Source organism: Diadema setosum, chromosome 18 (assembly GCF_964275005.1).
Source record: "Diadema setosum chromosome 18, eeDiaSeto1, whole genome shotgun sequence".
Lineage (NCBI taxonomy): Eukaryota > Metazoa > Echinodermata > Echinoidea > Diadematoida > Diadematidae > Diadema > Diadema setosum.
Window position 1 is genome coordinate 8,990,330 of NC_092702.1, and position 11,153 is coordinate 9,001,482.

The 11,153-nt window shown below is 39.4% G+C and overlaps 1 protein-coding gene across 1 annotated transcript; it reads right to left on the reverse strand.

The window, feature by feature from the left end:
- Positions 1–38: 38 nt before the first annotated feature.
- LOC140241535 (transmembrane emp24 domain-containing protein 4-like) lies at positions 39–10,896 on the reverse strand. The gene is made up of 4 exons (XM_072321270.1): positions 10,730–10,896; positions 5,802–6,028; positions 4,157–4,303; positions 39–3,373 (listed from the first exon to the last, which is right to left on the reverse strand). The coding sequence occupies exons 1-4, from the start codon at positions 10,860–10,862 to the stop codon at positions 3,224–3,226; spliced, it is 657 nt and encodes a 218-aa protein (XP_072177371.1). The 5' UTR covers positions 10,863–10,896; the 3' UTR covers positions 39–3,223.
- Positions 10,897–11,153: the final 257 nt, after the last annotated feature.

Below are 11,153 nucleotides of genomic sequence, written 5' to 3' on the forward strand. Positions count from 1 at the left end.
TGCACCAGACAAAAATGACAAGGCATTCTACATCAATGTTCCCTAAAAATGGGTTGAAGAACTTTTACTTGTCTATAAGATCTTGCAAGTAACCAAAAGTACATAACTGGGAGCAAATGACCTTGAGAGCCGAGGTATCAAAAATGACTGCAAGTCTGTTTTGCCGTAAAGGCACACAAGAAATGCATTCATAATATCGAGATCTGTCTCTAACCTTACCTACCTACAAATAGCTGGACTCAACTACTACACCTGTATGTATTTCACATTGGTATGTCATGTCAGAAAGAAAAGATATGGATCATGAGAAATGACTCCTTGTACTTGCGGTTACTCAACCAATATATCTTGCTAAAATATTTCTACCTGCATGCCTGAAACAGACATTGGGAAATATCTATCATGTGTAAACTTTCCTCCAGAGGACAATAATAATACTAAAGTATAAGTTCAAAATTTTGTTGTATCTTAAATCTACAGGAAAATAGGGTGCCTGATTTGTTGTGCAGAAACCCCGGACCAAAATGTTAATGTTTTGCAATTTTTTTTTTAGATAGCTAACTTGCTTCCACTTAGGATGAGCTCACTGATGTTGAATAAATGACCCACATGAGGTGTCACATAAATTGTAAGTGCACTCAGAATCAACAGTCAACAAACAGAACATGTGGCAAAATTCAGTGTCAGCTGTTATAAATGCTCAAGTAGATTCAGCTTTACTTGGATTGACTGTACATTGTTGTGTACTTACAGCTCGGTGTGTGGGTGGGGGCAGGGGGAAAAAAGAGTAAGGCAGTTTCTCCTTTAGACCCCTTCCTGTTAAACACAGAGCAAATGTCTATCACGCAATATGTTCAAAAGTCGTAAATACACTGTCTTGTATCATCATAGTGAACACATAAATGTATGATTGACAATATATACAAAAGGCCATTACAAATTTCTGATAATTTCATTATCTACTAGTAATCCTACACACTTTTTATTTACAATATATCTATATATTGCCAAAATGACATAGGAACAAAATGAAAGGGCTGACACAGACAAAGTTTCATATCAATATTACAGCTCACTGAACTGTTAAACCCAAACCACATCAAGTTACAAGAGTACATTATTGCAAGCTAAGGATGAAATCAAACTTACAGAGCATCAATTTTTACATGCTGAAAAAGAGATTTACACTGAAAATCTTACAAATTTGTGAAAGATGTACAGCATTTCCTGAACAGGGCAAATTTTGTAATAGTTATGTCATATCTTTTGTCTATCAGGATGGATGTGCAATCATAATCACACAACATACAATGTATATGATATTCTAGATATGACATAGAAATGTAACAGAAATCATTCCATGTATTCAATACACTAATTGTTATTTACACTGTTTTTCAGAATGTGTTAGAAATATGTAACAAAAAGCCATCACAAGATATGCAGCTTCATATTCTTTTTTCTTAATTTAGCAGCACAAAGGGACAGATGGAGTCTACATGCCAAAACATCACTCTTTTAATCATTTCACTGCACTGCATGATTGTTTGTCCATCTGAAAAATTCTCAGACCCAAGCAGATTTTACAACAGCAGAAAATGGGACTAAATTCCAATAACAATGTATGAATCCCAAAGACTAGAAATTCTACATGAGAAAAAAAAAAATGCTATGGTATCTAATCATGCAAATTGTGAAGAAAGAGTGGAAAAAAAGAAGAAGAAATGTGTCAAATTACAGGCAACTGTCATTTACAGCAAAGGTTGCATAACACTCCCAGCTAACACAGCTGCACAGGTGGATGTGCAGGAGCAGGCATGAAATACAAAGATGGCTGTGTAGTCACATCCTGTATCCCATGCAAATATCCAGTGTTTTGTCACATTGCAAGCTTTGCTAGCTATGCAGAGCAACTTGTATCAACAAATGCTAGTGAGAATGTATATTCCTGCATACTTTTAAAACCAAGGTCCTAGGATTGTCTCACTTCAATTTTGCTAACTTTAAAAGTGACAACAACTTTTGATGGCAAAAAAATAGAAAGGGGAAAAGTTGTAAAACTTGGATAGATTGGGCAAATGTTAATACAATTGAAAAAGAAAATAGAAGGGAGGTAATAACAGAAATGAGGAAAAATAAAGAATGATAGTATCCTAATTCACATCATTTCAAATATAAATAAACAATTTTATCATTTGTTTATCATATGACACATACAACAATACGTGAATTTTGTGGACAACAAAACTTCACAAAAAACAACAATAAACATACCACCTGCAGTGAAAATTGATATGAATTTGGCATGAAATACACATGGAACAACTGTAGACAAATCTCAGTGACCACCAAAGAAAATATCAATCCAATAAGCACGGAAGTCATACAAAGGGAGGAACAATTCTACATGGCATACTTGACATTAAACAGCTAATTCTTCGAAACAAACAACAGAGATAGAGCAATAATTATCATTAAGATAAAAATGCAACAATAAATCCAACATGAAATGAAACGAATAAACAAATAATAGAACAAGGACAGGTTGTATCATCCAGTGCCCTCTATTCCTATTCTCTTGCCAGTCTTACACACAATACATGCCACATTGCTGGTTACACTCTTTTTGTGTGTAATGTAATACTAAGCTTTCCCTCTCAAGTTGTCCTATACACATGCAATATACTGTATCAATCTGGCATTCATCTTGAGGAAAATCTGTGGATCCAACAGAAATACCTTCTTTTTTTTTTCTCTCTCCTTCTAATCTTAAAGAGACACAACTAGCAGTACACTTGTCTAAACATTATTGTCTTTGACCCTGGTTTCAATCAAAGAAACGTTCTATGCAATTATGCATGAAACCAAGCTTTCCAAGTCAACAATTCTCCACAATGAAGTGTTATTAAAGTGTTTAAAATTGCTTAACCCAGCTTATTGTATCTAAAGCTTGACTAAGCCCCAATAGTCACTCCTTGCTGATTCCAATACAGAATATTTTCTAACACCAGGCAAGATGACAACTGACAGCAATATTTTCATTTTTTCTTATCCTATTTCTTTCCTTTCTTTCTTCTTCCTTTCAATTTCTTTCTTTATTCCTTCCTTCATTCCTTTCCTGGAGAGTGACAGGAAGGAAAAAGAAGAAGGGCATTAGATGATATCAAGTGACACACAACATGATAAATTAATGAAGACACAGGAAATAATGTCACTAGGCTGACTATACTAGCTTCTTGGCCTCAAAGAATCCCTTCAGATGCCTCATCTGCCAGAAGCCAGTGACCAGAAGGATGACCGTCTGACCAATTGACCACCACAAGACCCGCTGGTTGGTGCTCTCGCTCGTCTGCCGGAATCGCTCCTCCCGATACTGGACGAACAGATAGAGGATGAGAGAAAGAGAGAATGACAAAAAGAGTTCATCAACTAACTGCATAACAGGGGAATTCCTCAAGAAACTACCAGTGGGTACGTAATATGATGCGACAGAAAAAGCTACAACTTAACGAATAGTTCACATTCCCTTGACTTGTTCCTGACATACGTTCTGGGTAATATAATACCCCCTGCCTTATGAAGACGATAAGTCATACACTTTTTTTTATGCATGAAAGATGTAAAAAGTGATATCTTTTTTTCATGTTTTCTTCATATTGTTCCACTTCTGTGACATCACACTGAGTGAAACATCTTGCCAAATGTGACAATTTATAGAATTCACAAATGATGTTCAAATAAAGAATGAACAATGCAGACCAGGTCACTAGAATGGCCGATCAATTTACATTTGGGGAGCATCCAGTTTATTGTACACATTGAATATATTATGAAACCTTTTTCTATCAATATCACCAAATACTAGGCTTGAAAGAACATTTTGTTGCTGTCAGGTGAACATGCTGGCAAGAACCAATTCTAGGGATTTCATCATGAATAATCATTACATCACAAATGCTTAATACCACAGTGAATTTAAAAATCAACATGCCTGCTACCATGAATGATCTTTTCTGCTCATACGCAAAGTGGAACTACAAACTGGCTACCTTCTGTTGATTTTACTGAATCCATACGCATCTTGGGCAAAGAGCCTTTTAAACACCTCTAAGAGATGCTGTGACTTTTCTGCTGATAAGGCCCTCTGTGCACTCACCCTCTGGTAATTTTGTTCCTTCTTGACTTGCTCCACCTGATCCAGAAGCTGTCTCACCCTCAGCTGTAACTCTGTCAGTTTGTCCTTCTCAGCGATCTCTTTGTAGTCATTGGCGTGCTCTCCCACCTCTATGTCCAGGTGGATGCGCTACAGCATGGAATGTGAAAAATGGGATTGTTTCATAGGACTGTTGATGTCGCATTTTCTCTGTCTTCTTAGCATTTGCAAATCTACAATGTTTTACACCACATCATGACACACAAAAGAAAAAGAAATACAGTAAACCTTGCTTAAGTTGATGACTGCCTCGCATATAAAGTCAAATAATTGCCTTAGTTGAATAACTGCCTAAGTCAAATGTCTTTACAAGTCCTCTTCTCTTTACATTATATTGATTGTAATCCCTCATGAGTCAAATTTTCTGTAAGTCGAAGCTATTTCTTCAGTCCAAATAGATTCGACTTAGCAAGGTTGACTGTATCACAAACATGTAGTGTCCTATATCAGATTCCTCGGAAGTTTTTTGACAAAAACAATTTTCCTTTGCTCTTAGATTATGCGTTCACATGCCTGGTAGATCATAATCACACTTCATGTATAAAGTCATGTGAGTATTCTGCAACTCCAGATGACTCAGACCCCGTTTACAGTGCAGGTCCGGCTGAGCCGCGGCTGAGCCACAGCCGAGCCTGGCCTCAATTGCGGTACTCGGCCCTGAAATTTTGTCCGTTTACAGTGCCGGGCTCGGTCCGGGCTTTTAATTCAAACCTTTCAATATTTTGTCGTAGTGGCGCTCTGCTTGTAAATGAATGACTAATATTGGGAGCGCGCCAGTCGCAATTGAATTGGTACTGCATTTGGCCCAGTTTGCGTTTACAGTGAGAAAAGGCCGGGCTCGGCCACGGCTCGGCTCGGGACTACCTCCAGAGCTTGGCCAAATGTGCGGCCGATTTTGGTACCGCATTTGGCCTTTTGTGCGTTTACAGTGAAATGAAGGCCGGGCTCGGCCACGGCCTAGGCAGGCCTTTTCACTCACTGTAAATGGGGTCTTATTGAGATTAACTGCAATTTTCATAACATATACAGAGACAGATGGAGTTTAGAAATAATATCAAACTTAAGGGTCACATATTTCCCTTGCAAATGTCACAAAGTTTTGCATGGTGGAAGAATAATATCTGCCAACATCAAGTGTGAAATCTTACAATAATACCCCTCAGAGTTTTTGTTTTGTTTTGTTTTCAATGAAAATCCAACCCCACGCCACTGGAGAATACACTCCCCTTTTGTACCAAGAATAAAGGTTGGAAATTTCTCAGGATCCAAATAAATTCTCTGGAAATCTATAGTATTACAGAAGTTCCCAGGTTTATTATTTTGAGGAAGGGTCTGAATTACCTACAATTGCAATATACCAGCTTATAAAAGGAATCTTATTATCAGGGTTGCAAAATGGACACACAATCTTTAACAGAGCTTGGTAAATATATAACTGAAACTTCCTCCATAAAAACTGAAAAATCTCCAATTTGCCAAATGGTCATCTCGCATGAATCCCAAGACCCATTAACCACTATTCTCTCTAGTTCATTGACAAGCTGAAATCATGAGGCAATATTAGACTTCCTCTCAAGAGCTTTCCTACCAGCTTTGATCCTCCAAACATTGACCACTTCGTGGAGTTGGAGAAGAGGCAGAGTGAGTGCTCTCCTGGTGTATGTGACGTGAAGGTGAAGCGTCCCGATGAGCTGTACATCTTGGACAGGATAAGCTTGTCATCGGGGTCCCGTACCTCCACGTGCATCCCAATCCCGGGACTAGATGGCAAGAATTCATTCTTGTTTTTGTCAAATACCTGGATTTTGTAGTTCCCTGCAAAAGACATGTCAAAAGTTTTCTGGTAAATAACTTCACTTGTCCCTAGAAAATATTGATTTAATCACATTTGCAATTTCATATCAAAACTATTTCATTAACATCCATTCTTAGTCTTGTTTATTTTCAGATGAACAATAAGGGGACAATGAACTTAAGTACAAAGGATCACATTGTGCTGCTATCAAGAAAGATCTGTACTTTCATATGACTAAAATTTCATATTCAATTTGCACTAGATGGCTGCAGGAATTGGAATGCCCCCGTCATGAACAGGTTTACATGTAGCTGAAATTTAGCCACACTACAGTCTCTGCACACCTGTGGAGGGCCTTTACACGGGAGGCTGAGGGGGTTTGAAGGCAGACTTGAAACTGCAACAACCGACATACAAATGGGATCAAGCTATCAGACCACGGTTCACTGAATACAGGAATACTTTGCCTCTGCACTCATTTCTTTTATCATCTGTTTCCAAATCCTTCCTTAAAGTTTGGATCAGGTCTTGGTACTTTCTTCTCACATGGCACCAAGACAGTGTCTAGTTGATACTGTTTGCTGACTTTTGCGAGTCATCTGGAGTGGACCATGAGGGGTCAGCATTTCTTGCTCACTGTAGTGAGAATGTATTTTGCCTTTGGGTTGATTGCTTCATTGGGTTTGCACCCTGCGCTACTGCACTTTCTTACTTCTTAGATATTATGTCGTATATCGACTATAAGGCTTAAATACCAGGTTGTGCATCACTAGTACTACTCAATCAATTCTTTAAACTTTTTTGGGCTCAGCAGATTTACTTAAGCCATTCCTTTTTGGCTTGCCATACATTGTAGATGCAACCATGCTCTTTCTTGCTAATGTGCACAAACTCTTGCTAGAATTCTACATGAACTTGTTATCAGTGAATGCACAGCTAGCTGTCTGGCCAAATACCAAGTGCGAGATACTTGCCCAGTGCTCAATAACATGTTTACAGTGTCTATCGCCATGCGCCAATGATCACTATGATTATTTGATGACAAACATGCTGCAGTAAAAATTGATGCTTGGTTCTTGACAATATGTTTAACGACACTGCAGAATTTCTTGACCTGTTTTATTACAGTTTGCTTTGCCTCTTTACTGACTGGTGATAAGAGAGCATGGCATGATAACATATTGACCTAAAGGTCAGTCTGTATCTGGTTGTCGGGATATGTTCCGTGAAGTTTGCGTCTGGCTTCACAGATCCCCTCCTATACAGCTACAGATTACTAAATTACAATACCAATTTAATGAAAGGCAAGGCTACATTGTACTGTATGATCTACTTACTATATTGCAGACACCTGACCTACATTGTATAGGCAAGCATGGTATTACCGGACACCATGGTATTACCGGTCACGCACATTTTTGCGTACTAATGACATTCATTAGCCTCACGAACTTTGTGTGGACCGAAATCGCAAAAAACGCGATATCAACACATAAAAACATGAAGAAATTAACATTTTACCTCAAATTTATAGTTGAGTGACCCGCACCTCGTCAAATATTTATGCATGTTTGAATCACATTTCATGACTGAAATTCTATGAAATCCCATTCACATACAGGAAAAATGCTGAAGATTCCAATAGAACCAGAAGCTCACTGATCGATATCTGAAATTTGTAGCTATCGTCCTCAAACGCGAACGATGCGGAATACTTGTGCGCCAAGGAGCCCGCAACTCGTCACCCGCGCGTGCAGCTCCCATAGACAAAGAACGTAAACTAGAAGGAGAGTCTAACCAGTTGACGATTTCTCACAAGGTTTTATTACGTTAACTGTTCAAAATGTTCAAGACAGACATTTTACCGTAAAATACGAAATTTGAGCCTCATTTGCCGATTACTTCTTTGTCATCCGTTAGGCCGCTCGGTGAGAATGTGTACGGTGATTTGTGGGATAAATTGCAATTCTGGTGCAAGGACTAGGTGCGAAAGATGTCAATTATTTCATTGCGAAAATCGTGTCCAGTAATTAGCGTTCGTCATTCAGCACCAGATGGCGCTCTCGCGCATGTACATCGTTTTCTACGCACGCAGTGTGCTCAATTTCTGAGCCCATTCGCGACAATCGCTAGCTGTAGCAGTTATGACAGGGGTGCATTGATATCATTCTTTTCAAAAGTAATACGGCCGTACTGCAAACAACATGTTCGAATCACAAACCTGAACTACTTTTGCCATCATGTACGTGGGTTTGCGTCTGCTACCTACCGCTAGTAGCCCGAGGAGGACGATCTGTTCGGCACGCTAAGTCGAAATTTCTCACTTATTTGTTGTGACCTTTGGTGTATTTTGTACTTAATCCACATTGCGCAAAATATGGTACTATCGAAACTTCACTTTTTTCAAAATTGAAATGTTTTCTGATTTTTTGAAAGGAAAATTTATCGAGCACATGTTAGCGTGTGTGGCAAGAACGGTACACGAAATGGACCTTGCAATGCCTGTTTCAGTGAAATTGGCTGCCCGATCGGAGCCCGTGAAGAGCTTCGTGGTTGCTGCTGCGGGAGTCGCTATGGGTGTTGTGTGATTTACGACTACCCGCGGACGCCGCGCACTGGCTCAGCTCTCTACTTACGATGATCGGCGAATCGAAGCCACAAGGGCCGCTAGCGGCCGCTAGGGCACTCGCTACTACAATGGGAAAATCGTAAACGCGAAAAGTTATTAAAATGCAAGATTTTTACAAGAAAATGAAAAAATCGGCCGATTTCAACACTTTTCATGTGTATATCACCTATCATTCTACGGATAATTGGTCTCATTTCATGGCTTGGTGTACATCTGATTTTTATATGAAAAACGCTACAGTAATACAATGCGATTTTGCACCGCGCAAAAAGACAACTTTTTTTAGCGGGGTATGTTTGAAGCATATTTTCTAAAAAGTGGAGCGAACAATTGACATAAGTTGGCTGAATTCGTAATTTCAAGGAGTCTGTGAATAAGTGATGTTATTTCTGAGTGCGGAATTCAAAGCCACGAAAAAAAAGCGTCCGGTAATTGGATTTACCACCCTACATGTACAGTGTAGATTCTCATACAGCTGTACCTGTAAAAGTGAAAATTATCGCAGTGTTGAAATTTTTGCGCAACCAGAAACTAGCACAAAAATAAAAGCACACAAATATTTTTGCTTGCCATGTGTTCCAGTACGGCAGTAGACTAGCCTGACCAGATCGCTGTGCTTTGCACTAGTGTTTAGACGTTGTAAACGATCGTCGCTTTTGACGGGAAAATCACATAAAATGTCTTTTATTTTGTTTGATTTTAACAGTAAGACGATTTTTACCACTCACCTACATCGTATTTTGCTGATGGTTGAGTTGAATTTGGTGTTTTGTTGGTATCTAGACCTTATTGTTGAATTTTTCGGAGTAGATTGTGCGATGATTCACAAAATCAACGAACTACCACGAACACTCAATCAGAAGCACCGTGGCAACATTTTACGTACGCCCGTGCGTTTTGTGTGTTACGTAAAGCTTGTCGTCTGCTACGTACATGTATTTCCGCGCATGCTGCTCTCATGATCTGACCTTTGCTGCGTCACTTCACTCCGACTAGGTCACCCGACTAGGTCAATGAACTTTTTCGACTCGCTACGTTGTAGTATACGAGAGTGATTGCCATTCAAATAACACGCAGAAGATGAGGAGTGCACGAATACGGACGCTTACAGACCTGATTTTAATCACGGATTTTGGTGGGTTTTTGACGTAATTTTTTTTTAATCGCATACCGTAGTTAACTCTGTATGGATGGGTAAACTCGGCCTAGCGGGTAAAGTCGGCCCCCAGCGCGCACAGTACAACTACTTGTAATGCGCGCTCTGGGGGCCGACTTTACCCGCTAGGCCGAGTTTACCCATAACTACGATACCGATTATTGAATGAATATCATAATCTACATAGACCATACTAGACTATGGGGATTCCTTATAAAGTTATTTTAGTTTTCTACAATAAATAAAGTCAGATATTCATGAAGGAAATGTACACCCACCACTGAAAATGACAATGTCTACAAGAGGGAAGACGTGCAGCCGCTGTCGCTTCGCGACAGCGGCTGCGTGTAGTTAGGCAGTAGACCTAGGCTACTGTTACTGTGTCAGTTGATGTCTTGATTCCGCAGTAATAAAAACATGTGAAACGCTTCTTACCTGGCCGAGCGCAAAAATTTAGTTGTGCGAAAATGTAACCTACTTTTTCCTTTTACAGTATCATATGCTAATAATACTAGCATTCAACTTAGTTTAAAACGTCACAAGCAAACACGTTCCAGCGTGCAGGCAGCATTTGCTATGTTGGACTTTAACGTTTGTTAACGTTGTTCAGTGTTGTTAGAGGCTTGAAGTGGAAATTAGGCCCTAACGTTACACAAAATTACAACCGGTAAATTTACAAGTAAACTTACTGCAAAAAAAAAAAAAAAAGCTACCAGGTAGCGTACACTAGCATACTGAACAAAATTAGCTGTTATAAATGGCAGAAACCACTATTCAAACGAGACCTTTCGTTTTAATGCTCATGCATGCATGCTGCATGCTGTAGTAGTGTTGATTCTGTACTACACAGAAAACAACTCTCTTAGTCCCATCTATATCATATTATGAAAGGAGCAGCTGGGAACGGAGTGCGTGAAATAAAGAACATTTGCTTACCAATAACCATCGTCTCATCTGGAATTTCTTCTATGAAGCATTTCTTCTCTGTTTCCCCTATGTGAAAATATAAACTAAAAGCCGGTGCGACGGCAAGAACTAATAGTAGTGATGATAGTAATACTTGTGCCATTTTAGCGAGGTTTTGCTCTGGAGCTCTAACGTTACACACACGCGAAATATGAGCAGGTGTTCGCGCATGCGCAGTTTCTTTGCCACGTCAGGCACTTAGTGCTAATACTCCACTGATCTTGGACTGCCTACTATATAGTATTTGCTGCCTACCTTCCTCTACTATCGGGGTAGATACCAGTCGATACCCCCCTATGATGTAGGCCTTCGATCCTGTTTTATAAAAATTCACGCAATTTATGATGCGCCATATCCATCCTACAGAGTGCCTAAGGAGCAGAAGAAAGAACAC

What these genes read in the sequence shown, in the direction of transcription:
- LOC140241535 (XM_072321270.1), bottom strand. Translation starts at nt 10,862, where the DNA reads ATGGCACAAGTATTACTATCATCACTACTATTAGTTCTTGCCGTCGCA. An exon ending in TGTTTGGAGGATCAAAGCTG is followed by an intron (nt 4,304 to 5,801) that starts GTAGGAAAGCTC and finishes TCCATGCTGTAG; the next exon opens with CGCATCCACCTGGACATAGA. An exon ending in AGGAACAAAATTACCAGAGG is followed by an intron (nt 3,374 to 4,156) that starts GTGAGTGCACAG and finishes CTGTTCGTCCAG; the next exon opens with TATCGGGAGGAGCGATTCCG.